The sequence below is a fragment of the Phallusia mammillata genome, chromosome 1, assembly GCF_965637545.1.
Source record: "Phallusia mammillata chromosome 1, kaPhaMamm4.hap1.1, whole genome shotgun sequence".
Classification (NCBI taxonomy): Eukaryota; Metazoa; Chordata; class Ascidiacea; order Phlebobranchia; family Ascidiidae; genus Phallusia; species Phallusia mammillata.
The window spans coordinates 2,463,004-2,485,363 of record NC_137252.1 but is presented as its reverse complement, the minus strand read 5'-3'; the positions used below and the strand labels follow the sequence as shown (position 1 = coordinate 2,485,363).

Genomic DNA, 22,360 nt, shown 5'->3' with positions numbered 1-22,360 from the left:
ATCTCGGATTAAATGGGCAAAATTTTAATCCTGCCCTACCCCAGGTTTAAGGATGGATTAAGTTGAATTGTGGGTTGTATGGGTATTTTAACCCACATAAAACGTAGGTTTTGTGTTCAATTAAGCTTTATTTGTGTCTATTAACCAAAAAATGTAAAAAGTAATATTTACAACTAATTGAAAAAAATCGCCAGCTTACTACACTGCAGTATTTTATACTTGAAGCAGTAAAATGTAGTAGGGGTGATATAAAGTGTAGACAATAATGTCACAGAAACCACAACAACGTTGAAAAGAAACCAGAGACGGAAACAACCATATTGAAAAACTTGTTGAATTTTATAGCTAATTTTGATTTTGCCAAGCAAATGCATTTCTATTACGGTATTTAGTCGATCGTAAACCGCAGGTTAAGGTATTTAATAATACGGTTTTGAGTTTAATTGAAGATGACCTTGTCTGTGCCCTTGTATAGCATTATGATTTTTTTGCTACTGGGTCGTGCGATAAAACTAAATTAAACTTTTCTCTCATTCTGAAGTGCTTTATATGTGGGTGTGGGTGATTGTCCACCTTTAATTTCTGCTTGTTCTCTTTTAACATAAGCTGGTTTTTTTCTTGCTTGTTGCCTTTTAAGTTGTTTCAAAGCATTTTTACTAATCAATCGACCTTGTTTGACTCAAAGAATTGCTCGGTAAATCTTGTGTTATTACCTTCCGGGCATCATCTTTTTGAGCTTTGGTAACGCGGTCTGATTTCTAGCTTTCTATCATATCTGTGTGTGTTTTAATGAGGGAAAGCAAAAGATCATTTTCTAACAAACTGATATCAGTTGTTCATGGCATGTTTTGTTGTTTGGGCTTGCTAACAAAACAAACAGTATTAAAATACCATGTCTCAAACCCAAAAAATTATCAACCATTCAATTCACAATAAATTGCTTGTAGACATACACAAAACAACTAGAAATGTTTAAAATCCCCAAACACACAGTTTTACACCTTCATACAAGTCAAAACATCGTTTAAACCTGCAAAAAAACTATGAGGCCAAGACCATGACTCAGCATAATCGGGGATTAGGAACTTAATCGAGATTAAAGTACCGATTAACTAGTCCCGGTTTAATCCTGGTTGGTGAATACCAACTAATCTAGGTGCTTAATCCTGGACCAATTAATCTTAGATTATTGCCTAATCCAGATTAAGTTAATCTCACTTGGTGAATTCCACCCTTAGTGTACTTAGGCTTTTATTTCTTACAGTCGAGGCAGACCTAAATAGTGCAAGAAACGGAAATGTAGTTGGTGGAAAGGATTGCCCAATTCCAACAACAACTTTGTCACGACTCTATTACCAGAACGCTGCAATTTTTATTCACTTGCACCTTTGGTGAACACTGTTGTAATTAAAACCGTTTTAGCAATAGGCTACTTGTGTTTCACGTAATTATACAGAATTTGATACAGAAAACAATTAAACTACCGCAACCTAATTTTTTTCAAAACCTCAGACTTTTACTTGCAATAAGCTAGGCTAGAATTATTTTCTGACAATAAAATATTTTTGCAAAATGCTGTTATTTGTGAAAAACATAATAATTTCATCACGTTGTCAGGCCGGTTAAATCGTCATCAGAAGTACCTAAGATTAGGTAATCGAAATCGTAACACAAATTAATAATAAAAAATGAGTGGCAAAAATAATTCTATACTCAATCACGTATGCTAATTTAACGACACTTTTAACGACAAAAAAGTAAACTTTACTCCCCACATAAAATAAAACTGATTATTTTTTAACGAACAAAAGATTGTAAATTAGGATAGCAACATATTTTAAACATACCTATGGTAAGTAAATTCTAACAAAATTTAAAATTTTATGCAACAAGTACATATTTGTAAATATAAATTATCTGTTCCTGTCGCAAAGCTTCCCGCCACGCGAGGCCACAAGTGCGCGAACGTCACTTGAGCTTTTGCCAACCAACGACCGTTGCTCGGCCTCGTGCTGGTAACGGGATCACGTGACCGCAACGGTTACGTCACATCCGCATTTGGTCGAAGATGGCGCTGAACCACTGAAACTGACAAAGGCCGCTGTTGACGCACGGAAAACGCTGGAAAAAGCAAAGAAAACGAATTAGGCGGTGAAAAACCAGCAAAAACGAGAGCAAATGAGGCTGTAAAGTAAGTATTTTATGTTCGAAGTGTTGATTTGGCTTCTAAAGCGTTTTTGTACAGTTTTGGCAGCTTTTACAGTCGCATTTAGTTTCGTATGGGTTTATTAAAAGCCGGCGTAGTTATTTCTGTACTCTGTATATTTCTGTACTCTGTAAATATTTAACTAACTTTTTCTGTTGTGTGCCAAACAAATCCCTATTTACTTGACTTAATCAGAAAATGTCAGTTTGACATGTTTCCTCCAAGACCTTTGTGTGTAGAATAGTGTTAGCTTTATTTGACGAATCTTTATACCATGCTGTAGCATATCAGTTTCTGTAAAATCTTTGCATGCCTAAACATCTGTTGGAGACTGCCTGCCCTGCACTAACTTCAAAAAATTCAAAAGTATTTTACTAAGGTTTGTTTTGTGTGTGTAGATATGTGGAATGACCTCATACTGCCTTGAAGAAGTAAAACAATCATTAGATATAAAGTCTCGATGTCACAGCCGCAAGCGACATGCACCAAACGATGCGCTTACTGACACTTTCGTAGGCAAAACCTACAGTACAAGAGTCCGTTCGTACCGAAAAAGCAGTGACAAGCGCAAGCGGAGATACAAATCACATCACATTGAACAGCAGCAACCGTCACTGCTGGACGTACACTCGGAAGCAAAAACAGTTATCTCTAAAATTTTCGAGGTCCCGAAAAACATGCACCTTGATGATCACGGGGTGTTTCACATTCCACACACTACTACAGGTAGGAAACAGGTTTATAAAAGCTTTGGAACTACCAGGCTATTTTCTCTTGCACACCACATTTTATAAGGAATGTTTTTATGTGGTTGACTACTTTAAAACTGTTCAAATAACTTCCTTACATGAATGCATTTTCAACCCAAGATGCTAATTAGACATGATTTGGTGATTATTAGAAGTAAAGAATAAAAGTAGATATGCAGGTTTGGTGTGTTACCGAAACTTGGTAAATATTGTAGTAAAAATCTTCCAATGGGTAAAAAGGTAATGTGTTAAATCTCTGATGCAATTGTTACTTACACTGAGAAAAAAATCATGTTCATAGGTTTGATGACGCATGCACATCTCCATGGAAACCACCACTCCCAGGCCCACCAGGGCACTGTCCATCAAAACTTGCAGCGTCATCACCAAACTTTCAACCCTCTTCAGCCCCATAATCAAACCCCGCGCAAGGGAAATTCCCATTACCGACAGCAGCAACACAATACGAAGAACCACGCTTCAGGACAGCAAAGTTCGTCAAGCAACAATGAAGGGGATTATAAGCTCGTACATCATGAGGTGAAAATTATCAGTATATGTATTCATGGTATAAAAACTCAATCAGTTCAATGATTGCAGTAGATAAAGTTTTATTAGCTATGCTTTGCTTAAAAAGCCCATCTGTTGTGCTTTTTTGACTATTGTGTGTTTTTGCTTTAAAGAATCCCTATCGTTGTTGTAGACGCAATGTCAGCAAAAAAATAAGTTTTAAAAAAAACACTAGTATTTTGTCTAGAATTACACCAGTTCAACATGTATGTTTGCTAGTTTAATCACAATTATTGATTGCAGTGTCACTGGTTGCATAATTGCAAATTCACAGGAAATACTCTGTTATTTGAACAGTAATGTTGGTAGATTAAAAATATCCTCATATTGATTAATTGTGTTTAACTCCGAAGGCTACATATATGTTTTTCTCACTCCAGAATATGGTTTGATAGTTGTTTACTTGGTACCACTTGCATTGGTGACACTTTTGTACTTACTTTGTTCTGTTTCAGGTTTTACGATCTCTAACCAACGAGTATGAAGTCTTGGAGTTCCTTGGTCGTGGGACATTTGGTCAAGTTGTCAAGTGTTGGCGACATGGCAGTAACGAACTTGTTGCAATTAAAATCCTCAAAAACCATCCATCGTACGCTAGACAAGGCCAAATCGAGGTCAGATAGCAGATTGTCCCTGTTTAAAAACATGTCTGTGTGTACTTAACTAATAAAGATAAAAAATCAATAAAGGAGATTGGTTGGTTGGGTTACAGTTTTGCACTGTATAGTTGGTTAAAAGTGTTTTGGTGAATTTGTATTAAAATGTATGTTAACTTGCACACAGTTCTTACATGACAAAACTCTTTGAATGTTCGCCAAATGTTGTCACCTGAGAATCTAGTCTTCCTGTAAAGAATAAATTGAACTATACCACAGGAGTAGCGTTAAGCAGATAACGAATCCTCTCACCTATTAACTCAAATGTTGGAAGAACCTGCGGCTTCAATTGAGACCAACTAATGATTGCATGGACATTTGCTGCCACAAAAACCCTATTCTCCTTTACAACTTTCTTTTAGATCAGTGGTTCTCAAACCTTTTTAGTGTCGAGCCCACATGGTTGTTCTTAAGTGTGTAGGGCAATGTTTTTCAACCTTATTTGAGACGCGGAACACTTCGTGCATTAAAATAATCTTGCGGAACACCAACGCGCAATTAACAATATTATGATTACACAACAATAAATAAAGAAAATCGCGACAGGACTTTAAAACTTGTTAAAAGTGGATAATTACTTTCTTAAAGAATAGTTATATATTTATGCCAGTTGTGAATAAAACTAGTGATTTTCAACCGCTGTTCCATGGACAAGTCAAATTCAGTAATATCTTGCGGAACACCTAACGGTCTTTCACAGAACACTGGTGTTCTGCGGAACACCGGTTGAAAATCACTGGTGTAGGGAGCCGCAAAAAAATTAAAGCTTGTGAAAATCGATAAAGATTATTAGTTTGAAAGCTAAAATAGCAATCTTTGGTGGTGTTTTGAAGTTTGGTGGGAGCCACAAAATAAGTAGTTGGGAGCCGCGTTTGAGAAACACTGATCTAGATAATGTTGCTAGATAGTGTTGTCGATTTCTAAACTATTGCTGTTATTTCATAGGTTGGAATCCTAAACAGACTTTCTACGGAAAACGCTGATGATTTTAACTTTGTCCGAGCGTTTGAATGTTTCCAACACAAAAATCATACCTGTCTTGTGTTTGAAATGTTGGAACAAAATCTCTACGATTTCCTAAAGCAAAACAAGTTTTGCCCGCTGAAATTGAAATACATTCGACCCATCATGCAGCAGGTCAGTAAAGTTGTGTTACTTGGTTTCCACTAAAGTATTTATTGGAACATATGACACCACTACAAGATATAACCATTTGATGTTGTCAATTGGGTTAAAACTTTTTTGGGTTAAGTAGCCAATGATTTAGGATTTATGTAGCTCTTGTTTCAATTAAAAAATCTGTGTTCACTCTGCAACCCAAGAAGTCACAATATTTTATAGATTTATGCTCAAACCAAATAAATAATGTTCTGTTTAAAAGTCACATGAGCTACGTATAAATTGTGCACAAGCAAATAATTTTCTGCTGGCCAAAGTTGTTTTTGTGACGAAATCACCTCGAAACAGTGACGACGAACTGTACAGTGTTATTATGTGTCATGTGGTGTTCTTATGTCTGGGTGCGGACGTGCTCACTGGTAAGAGGGGGGGACGCAATCATGTTTTCAGTGCTGTGTGTGTGTGTCATATTACCCTGTGTGAAAGAGAAAGCTTGTCCTGCCAGCTAGCTACCAAACTAGCCAGCCAACTGCCAGACGAGCTTTTTGCTTGTGGGCATTTAAGGAGATGTTCAAACATTGTCTGTTTTCTCTCTCTTTTTCTCCTTTTTATCCACATGCTTGTATTTGCCAGATGCTGCTATTATTTGAGTTGTAAGGCTTTTGTTATGTGGGCAGTACTCAGAAAATGTTAACATAACAAACATACACCAATTTATCTCAGTTTTGTTCCATTCCAGGAACAGATTGCTGGTCTTATGTTTTGTGTGTTTCCACAATAAAGCCACTCAAAAATACTAGTACTGTAAATGTTTAAAAATGTTTGTTTCAAAGACATTGAGTGAAATATATTTAGCATTTTCATACAATACAATTGGCACACTATGTACAGCAATTCTTAAAGCTGTCTTAGATGTGTCACTTTTAGTGTCCACTGTTCAGTAATACAATATGTGAAAAAACTCATAGATATCTGTTTCAGAACAGTCCACTTGCCGGATGAATTGTGTATATGTGTGGCCTTTCTGACCCTTAACAAGTATTCCCAATGCTCTTAGTATTGTCTATTGCCAATAGGTCATTAAATCCATCCTCTGGCAGTAATCTATTGTTTGAACAAGTCTTATGTTTTGTTCATACTTGCTTGATTCATGACATATTGAATGTTGCGTAAAATTAGTGGACAGATTAAATGACATTTGGGTCATGTTAAGATGTCAGCATTACAAGGTTTTAAGACTTTAATTATGTTTAAGATTATAAGTACCACCTACAAACTTATGTTGTTTTTTATAAAAAAAAACAGACAATTCAACATTTAAATGTATGCTGGTAATTTATCAACCGATTGTTATTTTACACAAACACGTTATTTCAACAATGGAAAAGCAATGTTCACATATACATTATATGTTACTTTCTTATTCCCTTTGGAATCCTGAGTTATGTGCATTGTGTTTTTAAGTTTAAAATAAACATTTTGGACTCTACTAACACAGTTTGACTTTGTAGCAGCAGCCAACATGCCATACATTGTGTTTTGTGGCTTCTTGCCAGACTGTGACCTATTGTATGACCATTATGTTTAACAACAGAAACTGAGATAAAAGGGATCATAATCTTGAGTAGTCTTAAATAACAAGATCTATATTTTTATGTGCAGGTTTTAACTGCCCTGTTGAAACTGAAGCAACTGGGATTAATCCATGCCGACTTGAAACCAGAAAACATTATGCTTGTCGACCCAAGCAGGCAACCGTATCGGGTGAAGGTCATCGATTTTGGTTCAGCAAGTCATGTCTCCAAAACTGTTCCTTCTACCTATCTGCAATCCAGATATTACAGGTGTGATAGATTTAAAACCAGTTCATGGCCAATGCACTGATGTTTAAACTCCAAAATAAAAATGATTAGGTTTGGATTAGTTGACCAGTACAATAATGAATCTGTGATTGCAGTATAGAAATATTTAAGATTTAAATAGAGGTTTGTGATTGGTATTGAGTAAAATGACTGACACAATAATTTGTGCCTGGTTTAGTGACCAATATTATCAGTTATTACTATTAGTGTTTCCTTCTGTAAAAGTTGTTAGAATTTAATATACATGTATGTAAGATAGATTCTCTGACTTTTGTGTTACAATTTAAAATGTGAATTTAATTGCTCAACTTTAAGTAGAATAGCTTTTCAACTCTAACTATTATTTCAGAGCACCTGAGATTATTCTCGGACTCCCGTTCTGTGAAAAAATTGACATGTGGTCATTGGGTTGTGTAGTGGCAGAGCTTTTCCTTGGTTGGCCTCTGTATCCTGGTGCCTCAGAATATGATCAGGTACAGAGAAACAATTAATCTAGGCTGTTTTGGTTTAAACATTTGGTTATGAGCTGTTTGAAAATTTTGGGTTTGTTTTGTTGCATCAGAAACATTGCACTTTTTTGAAATAGATATATATTTGTAGTGAAGCATATTTTTTGTGCAATATTCATATTTTGCTGTAACAGTAATAGATTTATTGGCAGTATGGTTAATGCCTTCCTGTTAGGTTTTTACTGTGGATTTAATCTTTCTGTTTTTCATGATTTTTTATTTTTTATAAGTATATAATCATGTATTTTATGTTGATGTGTCTACAGATTCGGTACATCTCTCAAACTCAAGGTCTGCCGTCCGTTCAGCAGCTTAATGACGGGACAAAAACCAACAAGTTTTTTGTGCGTCACAATGACAACAATTACCCCATGTGGAGGTTGAAAACCACAAGTGAACACGAACACGAGACTGGGATTAAATCGAAAGAAGCAAGAAAATATATCTTTAACTGCTTGGATGACATGACACAGGTAAAAAAGATGTTCTTTTCTTCGGAAATTTCTTTTAAAGTTTATTAAACTTTAATGTGTTAGTTGTGTAAAATTGGAAAAAGAAATTAATATACATGTTACACTTTATGCCAATCTGTGTAAAACTGATTGAAACCTGGTTCAAGAGACAGACCAAGCATCACAAATATGATTCAATATAAGCTGGTTTAATCATAAGTATGTTTGATCTGGCTTAAAAGTACCAAACTCCATTCGAACAAAATTAATCTGTTGGTGGTAAATGATATTGAATTGATCTATGCATTTTCATACAAGTTTAAACATGGTTTTGTTCTAAAGCATCAGGGTGCTTATGTACACACAGACAAACCAATATAAAGTATTATTCATCTTTAGATCAACATACCACAATATGACAACGTGGATATGATGGCTGAGAAAGCCGATCGTCGTGAATTTCTTGATCTTTTGAAGAAAATGCTCGTCTTGAACTCGGAGTGTCGCATTACACCTGGTGAAGCGCTCAACCATCCGTTCGTTGCAATGTCACACTTGGTCGACTATGCTCACTCAACCCTGTAAGTCATTGTCTTGCAGCTAACTACTACGTCATGCACATGTTTATGCAACAAATATGTGTGCTGTGGTGGTGCTAGCTGGGTATACAGCTGGATACTAGACCAAGCGTTAAGCTTTGTACTCCTTATTAGGCTTAGTGAATCAAGTGATGACCTTTCATCCAGCCATTTTTTATCAAAACATAAAGCTGTTGTAAATACAGAGTCTTTGGCCAAACAAAACAAGCATGCACTATACAAGCTGTGTGTACTGGAAAGCAATTTCTCACCACTTGTTAGATAAATCTACAATCTGTTAGATTAGGATTTTGTTGTTGTCACTTTTTCATACTCCCTTGGTATTGCAAGCACAATTGCAGACAATCAATGCCTACTATAATGTCAACATATTAATAGAATTTTCCTGCTAGCTCATACCACATTATCTCATTGTATTGACAGAGTGAAGTCTGTGGTTCAAAAAATGGAGGTCTGTCGTCGGTCGCATCTTTACGACCTCGTGGGTCACCAAAATCAGGCAGTTGCCATGGCGGCAGCTGCTGCTGCTCCCCCTGCAGCCCCGTTTTTATCGGGTTTCAATCCCCCAGCAGCTGCACCAGCAACTTTACAAGTTCCACTTGCAAATCAGGTACACAAGATTGGTTATTGCACAAAATATGTCACAATTTCCCATGTAAAGGGGGCACAGATATTATGTGTTGGACTATTTTTTTGTTCTTTCCTTATTTGCACTTTCTAAAAAGGTTTGTTCATTGTTTTGATCCAGAAAGATTGTGTCAAATTTTCACATGCTGTAGATCACTGTCTAAAATTGTATGCTGTTAATCTTAAAACATAAAATTTTGTTTTGTAGAAGTGTCGACCTTTTGTATTTATATGTTTGACTATTTTTTTACCTTTCAGTCTTTCCTTTTTTGTGCTTGCACCAAAATTTGTTTATCTTCTTAGACTAAATTCACATGGTGTATATCACTGCCTAACGTTGCACACTGTGGCACAAATTAACCTGCATTCGAAATATTTTAAAATTTAATTCTTTAAATTTATGTTTTTAAATGTCTCTACTTCGGTGTTTAGACATCACGGCCTGCTGGTCACAGTTTTCCACGAGGAGCTGCGTTACAACAACCCTTGTTCATCTGCCCTACATACAGTTTACAATCAAGCCCTGCAAGGTAAGACTGTCATCACTGGTATCAGCATAGTCAGTTCTGTAAGCTCCAGCATATTATTGCTGTTTAATCTGCTTGTGTTGTTTAATCATAGACGTAACTGCTTAAAAACTTGTATATCAAATACATCATGCACTGATGATGACAATAGAGATTGTTGAAACGTCTGCATGATGTATTTTATATATATATATACACCACTTCTTGAGCAGTTATGTTCTTGAATAAATTACTTTATAAGTCCGGGTATAGTGTTCCTAAGTTCCTTGCATTATACTTGTGACAAAGATGTTTAGTTTATGTCAAATACATTGGAACAGTGTGAAAGAATAATGCTGTGTAAACTAATCGGGATTTTTTGTTGTAATAAACGCTTCTGTCTATTTGTCATTATTGGTTGTTAAAAGAACCTTAATTGTATTTCTACAGTAATTTCACCTGTGTGCAAATATAGTGGTTGCAGAGAATAATTCAAAAGTTTAAGATCCACTTTTGCTTGTTAGTGAGTCTTCGGGTATTTTGAAACAATATTTTGTTGAAATGGGCAACTGCATATGTGTGCATTGTATAATGTTTGCAAACATGCCCACAGCATTCTTACACCTGTGTGGTTGCATACATAATTTATAATGTTTGTGTAAACACATTCTGGTTATGGCTTTACAGTTAAATAACTAAAAACCCATCAACTGAATGTGTTAGGTAACACACCCCTAGTTTACATGTGCATTAGTTGCATAACATGTTTGCCGTAATTTTGTAGCATATGTTAAACAGACACTGTTTAAAGTTTTTTTGGATGGCCTTTTTGTAGATATTGTAGAGATTAATGTGTTGTTTATGTTTCTATTTGCCCTTTACAAAGATTTTGGATCATTTTTTTATAGACAGCTTATCAAAAAAATTTTTATCCTGGAAAAAATGTTTGACACTTTCTTTGTGACAATTCTTTATTGTTTTAAACAACATGTTGAATGTGTTGATTTTCTTCAGAAATCCACAACCAAACCCTAATACTGGTTTGGCTCACAATGCTATGGCAAGTTCCCTTGTACCTGCCGTTACAACTCAAACTGCAGCCAACTCAGCGGCAGCAGTAGCAGCTGCACAATTGTCACTACAAACTCCCCTTCTGTCTCAGGTGAGTTTGGAAGATGGTTTTGTTTGTTAAAATTCATCACTGAACGCTTGCGACTGCAGTAAAATTTTACTTTTCCATTTGATGTTGCGTTAAAGCAGTGGTTTTCTAAAATCTACATTCAGCTTCATGGACCGTGAGTCCTTGAGATAATGGCAAAGGTATTGAAAGTATCATTGAAAAGTTTGAGGACCACTGTGTTAAAGAAGAGTCATTTATTTCTGGTACTTAGGCCAATAGTGTTTGTACCAGTTACAAACAAAGTGTTGAGCCCTTCAAACACATTACATTGCTGTTTTTTTAACCAGATGACATAAAGTTCTCAAAAAATTAAAAAAAATTGCAATTGGTAAAATTTTAGTGCTTTACCTCTGTGAATAAAAACTAAGATGATAAACATGATCAGTTATCACCACAATTTTGTGTGAAATTTATGCTATAGTTATATACTAATCATATGATGCAGTGGTATATATCATATATCCTGGCAGCAGTAGCAATGAATAATACATATTGCAATATTAGCTGAAATAATTTGTACTTAAATTAGATTGCAGCTGACACAAATTGATCAAAGATGGTGCCTAAAATAATAAAGATAAAAACAAATCATATTTGCACACTAAATATAGCATTTTGCTTCCATAATTCTGTAAAAAGCCCCTATTTAATCAATAATTCTTGACATTACCTTTAAATTCAGTTTACATATTTGTGTTTTGAAAGGAAAGATTTTATGCAAGTGATATTCCTCGAAATAACGACTGGTTGTTAATTGCTAAATAGGAGCATTTATTAATTGCGCAGACACTCCAGACTAAAACATGCTATGTGTCAACTGCCTGCAAACAAAAACAGATTACTCAGTTTGCACTTCTAATTCAATCTTCCCTTTACTGTTGTTATTTTAGAATGCCCTCCACCCAAGACCTGTTCTCGTGCCGGCATGGCAACAGTTGCCGGGGTTTCCAACTGCATTGCCACAACCTCTTGTCCCCGATACAACTCAAAACGACCTTCTCCGGTATTATGTCATTTTATCATTTCTGAAATGATAAAAATTATGCTGTATATACATGTTGTTTTAAGCTATAAAGTCCTATCCGTGTAAATGGTGACAAGACATAGGCTATTTTGGTTGGTTCAGCCCAGTTCAACCCTCCAGTTTGTTTAAAAAAGATAAAAAACACGCCCCCCCCAAATATGTTCAACTTGTCACAAATCACAGAGGAACTGGTGTTACTATTGGTAAAGTTGTGGCTACACTAGCTAGACTATTATGGTCAATGTCTTGTCACCAGCTGCACTAATGAAACTTTTTAGGTTGAAACAATCTGCACTGTCTGCAGCTTACAAATTATGTAATGACTATTGATATATTTATACAACTTGACTTGTGATGTTAGTTTTGTTTGAATATATTTGGAAATCATTAGGCAGCAGAATGAATAGCAGAGTTAACTTCAAAACAAAAGTTTGACAGCTGGTTGCACTCCCAAAATACCTGAGAGTGTTTGGGGTTTGTAACATTAGATAAATATATGGACCATGAAATAAATTGAAAGTTCATGACATTTTTTTATGGACATTTTTGCAAGTTTAATTGGAGTGCATAAGATGTGTTATAGTGTTAGCTAAACTGTTGAAATATTGTCAGATGTCGACCAACTCAACAGCCAGGTCTGCTCGGAGTGGGTGAACCACAATTTCCACATTACGGAGCTGGTTCTGGCTATTACCATGGCAACAAGGGAATTACGTAAGTGATTTTGCTGTTGTTGTGTAACGATTTCACATGACTGATTAGACACCAACAGTGCTTATGAAACATGTGTTTTGTATAATGATGCATTTATGATATTATGAGTTCATGTTTTATTAACATGGGATCAACAAACATTTGGATGCTACAGAATGTTTATGCACCTGCTTTCAATGAAACGATAAATGTTGTTTGTATTTGAACAGTTATAATTAACTTTATTTTGTTGGAGACATGACATTTTAGGGTATCAAGGTGCTACCAGTGAAGGGTAATAGTGGTCAATTACACTTACAATGTGTTTCTATATCATCCTATAATAAAGTTGTTTCAGCATGGTTTAACACTGAAACCCATAAGAAATGGCAAAGAAGACTAAACCGAAATCAAGTTTAAATGCAGATCACTAGCATATGTTACACATGGATTTTGAATTGTACAATAGAATACTGTCTTTTTGCATTGTTGTTTTTAGCTCAGGTTATGAATAGTTTAAGGAGTTGTTTGATACACACTGTTAACTAGCCATCAACACATTGTGTTATTTTGTAGATTTTCTCCAAACCATCAGCCACCGATACTGATTCCTGACAGTCCAGTGAGCGTGATCACAATCAGCAGTGATAGTGAAGAGGACGAACAACCCATGGTCGTCGGCCCGTCATTGTAAGTTTACTCTATATATTGCAGTGATGGATGAATACCCGGTACTCAGTACTTGGTAATCGGTATTGACGGTATATACACATAGTACTCGGTATCGGTACTCTCTTCAAAATCTGGCATCATCCCACCACTGTATATATATATTGTGGCTATTATCAGTGGAAGGCAAAATCTTAACATCAAGTGGTCACTTAAAACGGCATTAATTGGCTTTCTTTATTTGTGTGTGGCAAAGTCTGTCCATAAACATTTTGGTGCAATGAGCATCAAGTAGACACTTAAAATGGCTTTAATTTCTACACTTTTGTAATTGCATGGATTTTGTCCCAACTATAACAACAAGTTAAATACAATGTGTACACAACACAATCACTTGTCCAATGGTTTTTAAAACCAGATGTCTCATTCCACTTTAGCTTCAGTAACAATCAAAAAAATTAGCAAGCAAAAAATTGGATGTTTATCCTTGTTATATATACCCAAAAATCATAAATGCAGATTATATACTTTGTTTAAGCACCAAATTCGAATGTGCCGTTTTGCAAGCTCTGCATCGTCACAATACAATAGATAGAAATCATCACAGTGTTGACAGAAGGCATTCTCCCGTGAGCTTTGGTGATGTTCCACCTTTAAGCTGTGGCTTCTTGTCTAATGAAATTGCTTTCCTCTGCTATTGATTTTCTTCTGAGCTTGTGCAAATTCATTGATTTTGTTGGGTGATGAGAAAATTTGTCGAGGTCAATTTAAACTTGTCAAATTGGATAACCAGCGGCTTTAAAATCCCATAAAATAAAAATGCAAACCCTTGTAGCTTGTCACCTAAACAAAACTTAAGATCTGCAAACAGAAGAGTGTTACTAAAATTTTACCCCAACCAACACATGAATTTTATATCATTGAAAACATGTAAAAATAACAGAATAGAAAGTTAACATTCCCAAGAATCTGAAATACATTAAACCTCTGTTAAACCGAATTTTACCATAATTTTTGCTTATTTTAAAACTTAAGTACAAAATAATTTGTAATGTTGTAAGGTTCGAACTAATCGACATCGGGTAATCCAGATCTTACTTTTTTGGTCCAAACTGGTCTGGATTAACCAATGTTTACAGTTATAAGCAAAACCTTTTTAAAAAAATTGTGATGAAATCAATTTAATTTCATTCGACAGGCAACGCAACAATGTAATCAGCTGTGTGACGGTGCGTGACAGTCCGATGGACCGTGACAGGCATATGTTTTCGCCGAGCCCAAATAATCAAGGTCGAAACATGGCAACTATCGTACCGATGCAGCATGAACTATCCAGGTGAGTTTCTACAAAAAATTATACTTAAACTTTACAAGATATGCTCTGTGTGTTTGTATCATGTTGTTAGTGCTTTTTAGGATTCCTAATATTGAGTAGAGAGGTTTATTGCATTATGTGTGCTGGTTTTAAGCTATAAAGCTATAGAACAATTAAATACTTGTAACACTAGTTTATTGTGTGCATGCAAAACAGCACTGTATTATTCTAGCATGTTTTTCTCAAGATTTTACATGGTGTGATAATAAATTGATTAACCTAGTTTTATTGTAAAATTTCTGTAGCTTTATAAGAAATAGGTCTCCTCATTATTATAGTTCTCAATGATTTTTGAAGCCTAAATCAGCTTTTAACAGTGTCCCTATCCAATGTTTTGCTTAACTGTATCTAGTAGTTGCAAACAACCAAAAATCTTTACAGTAACAACAGCCAGAACCACCAAATTAAAACTTTTTTGTTTCTCAGACATGCGTTGGACGAGAAACATCATTTTCACTCACTCCTAACCAGTGAAGTCGACAACAAATTCTTTCACGGGAACAACAATGGAGCAAAACATGCTCATGTGAAAGGTGAACATCACAAGAGAATCATGAAGCGTGATATCGATGCTGAAGGTGAGTTCATGAATGCCTTTTTCATATCTCTAAAAAAGTTGTTATTTTTTTAGTTAAACATCTTATGGGCAAAAAATTTTCATGTTATGTATCAATTCAATTCTGGAAATATTTGTAATCACAGGATTTTGTGTTTCTAAAAGCTTGATGCTTACTAAATTTTAACTGCATAATCTGTTTACTATTGCTGACGACAAAACAAGTTCGTATTTCATTGATGACCACCACTTATTTATCATGCCTAAATGGACGCTAGATCTTATTGACATGTAATGTAAAAAATAAGTCAATTGATAGCTTCCCACAACCACATGTGCTATTATCTTTACAGCCCATCGTCAGCAAGCTCAGAACATTTCAGTTTTGGCTTCAAATCACCACAAGCAGTTTGCGGGGCTTCCTGGCTTGACGCAGGTCTTAGCCCCGAAGCAGGAACGCCCAAGGACCTTAAATGTCTCCAAAATAACAGCCACGGTGGCACCAACCATTGCGACTGTTGCAGCAAATATGCCCAATGCTTACGGAACGACGATACAACTGCAACCACTAAATTTAAGCCAGGTAAATTGATTGTTCCACTTAAATCCTTTGACCAAGCGCAGTGGTTTGCAATTCTCGGAGCTTGATTTAATGTTAATGTTATCAAAAAAAATCTTTTAAATATTAATTTTCTGTATGACATTAAGGTTTAATTTCGCCAAGTTTAAGTCAAAGCAGAAATTTAGAACATTTTTTTCTAAATGTTAAATTCTTACATCCGGTAGCATGTGACATAGCATTCACTTAGTATTATGTGTTAAAATCAAATAATCACACCAACACCAAAACAGATGTGCTAAACATATGATTCTGTTACAGAATGCCAATGGAGCAGTGGTTAGTGGTTCTGACCTTTCCTCCAGGTATCGGTTTGGACTATCGTCTACGTCAGTGGTGCCCAGTACCCCGTATTTGTCCCCCACTTTCAGCCAACCGGCACCAGCGCAATATGCAGCGTACATACCCCCACACACTAGCCCCACAGTAAAACCGGGGGTGGCGTTTTCATCAGCAACCACCGGCCATCTTCTGGCTCCTGTAAGTTGTTTTGAATTTTTAGATTTACAGTTTCTTAGTGAACTATGCTTCGTCTGACTAATTCTTAAGTAACATGTGTGTCAAATTTTGTTGCCAACATTTAAATTTCAAAAGCTCCTCCTTCTGATGTAAACATTTGGCCGTTTTTAATGGAATGTAAAAAAAAACATATTACAGGACTTCCCAACAATGACAATTTATAAACAAAGACTCAAAGTAGATTATTATGCAACAAGAATTTACCCTTTTTTATTGCCAAGTCTGCAGTGAAAAACTTGTTTTTTTGGAATCAAATAAATGCAGTTAGGTCTGCATTTTATTAGATGTAAATTTTATGTGATCAATTAGTTGAGTGGTTCCTAACCTTTTTTTGTCCTGTGTACCCTTTTAGTCAATATTCAAATCTAATTCCCCCGTACATTATACGATTATACAAGAAACTTTCTTTTTCTCAGCTAATATATGGCAAATGCAGCAATAATACATAGCACAGACAATCTATAAGATATTTATATTGTGACACAAATTCCCCCCAACAAGTTACATATTTCCCCCTACAAATTACAAAATTCCCCCCTGGTTGGGAACCACTGAACTAGTTGAAATTAGACAATCAATATGTTGGCCACACATAAACCTTTCAGTTCGTATCCAACAGGTTCGACCCCAAATCTCGAGCCTTCTCACCCATCCTGGAAATCCGCACCACCCCCAGCTTTCGATTAACCCTCACACACTCATCCACTCCCCTGCGATGAGTCACACCCACATACAGCCCCACCTGGCAAACGGGGCAGCAGGTCATCACACTTCCACTGCAGCAGCTGCGGCGGCTCAAGCCATAATACATCAGTATGCCAGACAGGCTTACTCTGCCACATCACCTAGTGGTGAGAATATTTGTTTTATGTGGTGGTGTTTTTATATAACTGTTACAAAGTTTTTCACCTGGTGACAAGAGAATTGATAAACGTAGATTGAAATATAGTTGCAAAATTTTGACCACTTTGATCACTTGTGCAAATTGAAAAGTAGTTTGTGGCTTACTGTGTCTACCTCAAAATGGAAACGAATTCACACAACTAATTTGAAAGATCTCAGTTAATTCAGACCCATTTACACCAAAAATTTGTCTCCGTTAGGTGAAGATTCTGATTAACCAATGTTGATTAGTTAAGCCTTACCATAGTATAAATCATTTGTACTTTAAGTTTTGTCTGAATTAGGCGAAGATCCGGTTTAACCAAATCAGAGGTTTACTGTATTACATGGGTCTGTAGCGTTAAGTTTCTAGGTCAATGGTCTGTTCATGTTTTGTGTTAAAAACAGGGAGTCGAACCGGAACTGAACCCGAACCCGCGAACCGGTTTTAGCGATTAATTTCATTAAACCCGAACCGCTAATTACGATTTCCCCAAAACCCGAACCGGAGTTAAACCCTATATTTGGTTTGGCGTTGGACCCGAACCGGAACTGAACCAGTGAAAAATGCAGTTTGCTTTGTATTTTTTGATTTTTTTTTTCAACACAACGCACTGAAGAATACGCAAGATAACACTTATAGGGCGTGTCAAATAAAACAGTACACGGTCAATTTTTTTGGATGTTTTTATAAGGCCGGGTAGATGATGGTTAAATGAATAAAAATTTGAACCGGTTTAAAAACCGCAAACCGGTTCGGACCGGATAATTTGCCCAAACCGGAACATAACCCGAACCCGAAAATATACATTTTTAAAAACCTGAACCGAACCCGAACCCTTAAAAACAAAACGAAGTGAACCCGAACCGAACCTGAACCCATATGACAAGCGGTTCGACTCCCTGGTTAAAAATTCCATTGTGGTCCATTGCTGTCGAAATGGCTTCAAAATGTTATTTTTTAACAAACCCTTTTTTATTGTCTAGGTTATGCTGCAGCATACTCGCTGAGTCCTGCAAAGTCGCACAACTACCAATACTTCTACCAATCGTAGGTCGGAAAAACTATTTGCTCTGTAACCAACCTCGATTTGACCATAATCGGGGACTGGTGTTGCGCGTTTAAACGTTGTAGTGATATTTGCATCAGTATACCAATGTACGTGCTGTGTGGAAAACGTGTGCGTGTTTTAATGTAGTGTACGAACCTTGTAGCTGCCTTTTATATACTCAACGGTATTGTACTACGCTCATAATGTTATAATCAGCCCTTGCTGTTCTGGGTGACAACGCGTCGACTTGCTTAGTGTTTTGTGAAATTGCATCCTTGCCTTTAGCTACTTAGGCTGTTTATTTTACTCCGATACCCCTCAGTGGGCTTTGTCCGTATGCCAATGTTTCATATTCCAAATATCATGACATTCATTGATTTATAATGTGCACATAAGTGCAGTGTATGTCATGTAGCATCAGCAGTTTTACATGTAGGTTTACAAACAAGCCTATTTTAATGCTGATGTATGGGTTTGTTTATTCTGTTGTACACACATTTGGTCTGTGCTTGTTACAAGTTTCATTACTTCATGCTTTGGTCCATAAATTATATTGGGTTTGGCAACTGATAAACTGATTAAAACAATGCACTGGTCTTGATCGGTGGTTCTCAAACTTTTTTATTGTCGGGGCCAAATGGTATTTTTTAAAGTGTGTAGAGAGCCGCAAAACAAACAAAACCTTGAGAAAATCACTAAAGATTATTACTTTGAAAGCTAAAATAGCAATGTTTGGTGGTTTTCTGGGGTCTGATGCGAGCCGCAAAATAAGTAGTTGGGATCCGCATGCGCCCCCAAAAACCGAGTTTGAGAATCACTGGTCTTGATGCTTACTGGATTTTAATATACTTTGCTTCATTCCAACTTAAAAAAACATAACAAATACCTGTATACAATACATAAAAAAGCCTATGTCAGGCTCTACATGTAACTATGTATCTAAACTCCCCCAAAAAAGATGAACTTAGGGTAAATTGATATTAGGATGTCTTGAATTACGGAGCAATGGTTTTATGTTATGTGTGTCTTTGTTGTTGTGTTGTGTGTGTGTAGTTGTTGTTGCACTAATTGGTCTGAAACTTTCTGTTGGCCGCACCATGCGTTTTGTAATCTAGATCACTGTAAATGTACACAGATTTGCTTGCAAGGCTCTGGGCTGTCAAAAAAGCATTGATTGTTGGTGGTTATAACCTGTGTTCCAACTCCAACACTTTATGTGTTTGCTACCATGCATTGGTGATCAACACCAACACATTATTGTACTATTTCCAAAAACTAATGCTCTGTAAAGCGGTGGCTGAAGCACTGGCCTTTTTATTATAGGATGCTGAATTGTTTAGCTTCTAAATTGCTTTTATACAATGTATAATCGAAAAAAAATTAGGAATGAAAAAAGAAAAATGCTGTGGTATATCCCATCTGTACAAAAGCTATTTACGTGAGCAACAACATGTAATGTGCATTTGTCGATTTTGTGCGATTTAACCTAGATATTGTCCATGCTTTGGAATTTCCTATAACCCGACAGTAGCAAGAGTCGAAGATTGTGTTGTTCGCGCTTATTACTCCATATGCGTATTGTTAAGCATATTTGTGCTTTGTAGTACACTAGTCTGTCATGCTGTTTTGCTGCTATTATGAATTTGTCTCTTTAATGGCCGATCTGCTGAAAAATATGTACAAACTTCAGCAAGGCCCGTCGTCTGTGTTGATAATTGTGCTGGACTATACACAGACCAGTGACGTTGTTTGGAAAGTGTTTGTTATGCTACCTGTATAAGTTTAAACTGTCTCAAAATTTTGGTCGAATACTATGAAGTAAAAAATGTCTTTTGCCCACCCAAAAGCATTTTTCTTCACGCTTGGTGTTTCTTGGTGACTCAAATTTTTTAAATGATCCTTATAATGATTCATTAGCATCTGAAAGTTTTCAATTTGTATCAAACACAGAGACCAAACTTTAGAGTGCTTGTGCTTATGTACTGCAGTTAATTTGAACTATAAAAAGCCTCGCTTACAGTCGCTAGTATTAGCTACCATGCTACAGCAACGGACACAATTTATAGTGTTGCTTTCCTAATTCTTAGTCACTGTAAGTGCTTGAAAATTAAACCTCTCTCTCTCCTTATATGTTGTGCTGGTTTAGTGTGCCTTTATTGCTCCAGTTGTTGGTCGGTATGTTATTGTTGATTTTTTGTGTTTTTTATGGCGAAAAGCCTGGCGCCCTCTAATGGGCAAAGAGTTTGATGTCACGGAGGTATGGGCAAAATATGTTGTTTGTGTGAACCACTCTTACTCGATTGTCCGAGTTTGCTGCAGTGGTTAGGTAATTTTCGTGAATGGACTTTGTTTCGGTAATTTTTAGTAGTTGTAAAGATAAAGTTGTGGGTGTTTTGATTCTGGCTATAAGTTATACTAAAAAAAACAAAAAAAATATAAACATTTTAGTGTTTCCCAAAATTTCCCTGCTATGAAATAAGGCTTATATTCTGAAGGATATTAGTTTGGAATTTATAAACCATGTATTGGGCTGTGGGCCATTATATCCCTAGTAGAGTATTATTTGTGAACCAGATTTGCATGCTGTTGCCAGTTTGTAGAAGTTCAAGGCATATACACTTGTATCATTTTGTGTGTATTTAATCCCGATGTACGTAGCGGTGCTGTAATCTTCTGTGTTAATTGCCAATTTTTCCTGTGATTTACCACCATGCTTGTATGTTGTACATTTTATGCCCACGTATGCCCGCTTCTTTGTAGCATGAATACGCAGCGTGGCTTTTTTGTTTATCACGGTCATAGACTAAAGCTTGTTAGGAAGTGTTATGATGAAATTAATTTAAGTTTTGGCGAAATTTGAATTTTAAACAAGAAGTAATAACATGACTTGTTGCGTAAATTGAAATCCTCAGTGTGTTTGTTAAACATTTCAAAATTTGACGATGCGATCTGTGCCATTCATCATTTTGTTGCTAATTGAGCACTGCCACTTTACGAACACTCATTTTTGTTCCATTAGGAGCAATCCATGCCATTATTCCAAATGATAAAACATAATGAATTTTATGATTAGGCAGCAGGTTTTCTGAATCTGCATAAAAATAACTGAACCAAAATGTGTGTTTTTCATCAAAATTTCGGTTTATGAATTGACTCCCCATATTTTCCAACCTCACCAATACTAATACTGTTGAGCTTAACAAATAGTGTAGTTACGCTGTATATGTGTGCAATACATTACCAACCCGGCCCGTCTGGGACTTGTAAAAACACTTTTAGCGTCTTTTACATTTAGCTTTAGCAGTAGTACCCATTTTTTTGTGGTTGTCATTTTGTATTTTTTCTTTTAATTGGGTTATCCTGCATGATTTTACAGTTTTTGTGCTTTTCGTTTGTTTGTGTTTTTGCAGCGGGCTTTTTCATGTAGTTGCCGCTTTTTCTTTGCTTTCCTCCTAGCCAGTCTTTGTTTATCATATCCATCGACTGCTTTCATTGTACTTCACCATAAGCCACCTCTTGTAACGTGCTAACTGTGACGCACACGCACCCCCTTATTTCCCACCCAAACCCCCTCAAATCCATGGTGTTCTGATTCAACTGTTAAAAATGCAGAAACAGTTTTAAACAACTGAACTCGTATTAAATATCAGTGGTCATATACCAACCCTATACCCTTTAACCCCACCATTATCACCCTCTTTGTAGCTTTCCATTGAAAATAAATGGCTGATCTTTTGATGTATTGCACAAATGATAAGAAATGTGATTGTGTGTTTGAGGTCAGTGAGGTATTTCAGTCAAGTTAGTGAGATTGACTGCATGTGGGTAAATTGAAAGTTGATTGTGGTTAATCCCAAGGTATGTTTTACTATCTACTCCATTCCTATTATCAGTTTTATTGAATTAAAAGGAAAAAAGGCAAATAAAGAATACATT

General features: G+C 36.1%; 1 protein-coding gene across 1 annotated transcript; it reads left to right on the top strand.

The window, feature by feature from the left end:
- Positions 1 to 1,952: 1,952 nt before the first annotated feature.
- On the top strand, positions 1,953 to 22,185 carry LOC145239591 (uncharacterized). The gene is made up of 21 exons (XM_080102956.1): positions 1,953 to 2,191; positions 2,605 to 2,932; positions 3,257 to 3,495; positions 3,981 to 4,139; positions 5,127 to 5,318; positions 6,963 to 7,144; positions 7,512 to 7,635; positions 7,938 to 8,144; positions 8,523 to 8,704; positions 9,146 to 9,332; positions 9,782 to 9,879; positions 10,870 to 11,017; positions 11,926 to 12,038; positions 12,672 to 12,773; positions 13,329 to 13,442; positions 14,620 to 14,757; positions 15,223 to 15,374; positions 15,706 to 15,935; positions 16,233 to 16,451; positions 17,110 to 17,341; positions 18,360 to 22,185. The coding sequence occupies exons 2-21, from the start codon at positions 2,614 to 2,616 to the stop codon at positions 18,425 to 18,427; spliced, it is 3,405 nt and encodes a 1,134-aa protein (XP_079959082.1). The 5' UTR covers positions 1,953 to 2,191; positions 2,605 to 2,613; the 3' UTR covers positions 18,428 to 22,185.
- The last annotated feature ends 175 nt before the right edge of the window (positions 22,186 to 22,360 follow it).

Bases quoted from the DNA above. Each gene is read 5' to 3' on its own strand.
- LOC145239591 (XM_080102956.1), top strand. From the start codon at position 2,614: ATGACCTCATACTGCCTTGAAGAAGTAAAACAATCATTAGATATAAAG. The intron at 11,018-11,925 runs GTGAGTTTGGAA...TTGTTATTTTAG, and splicing joins AAACTCCCCTTCTGTCTCAG to AATGCCCTCCACCCAAGACC. The intron at 13,443-14,619 runs GTAAGTTTACTC...TTCATTCGACAG, and splicing joins ATGGTCGTCGGCCCGTCATT to GCAACGCAACAATGTAATCA.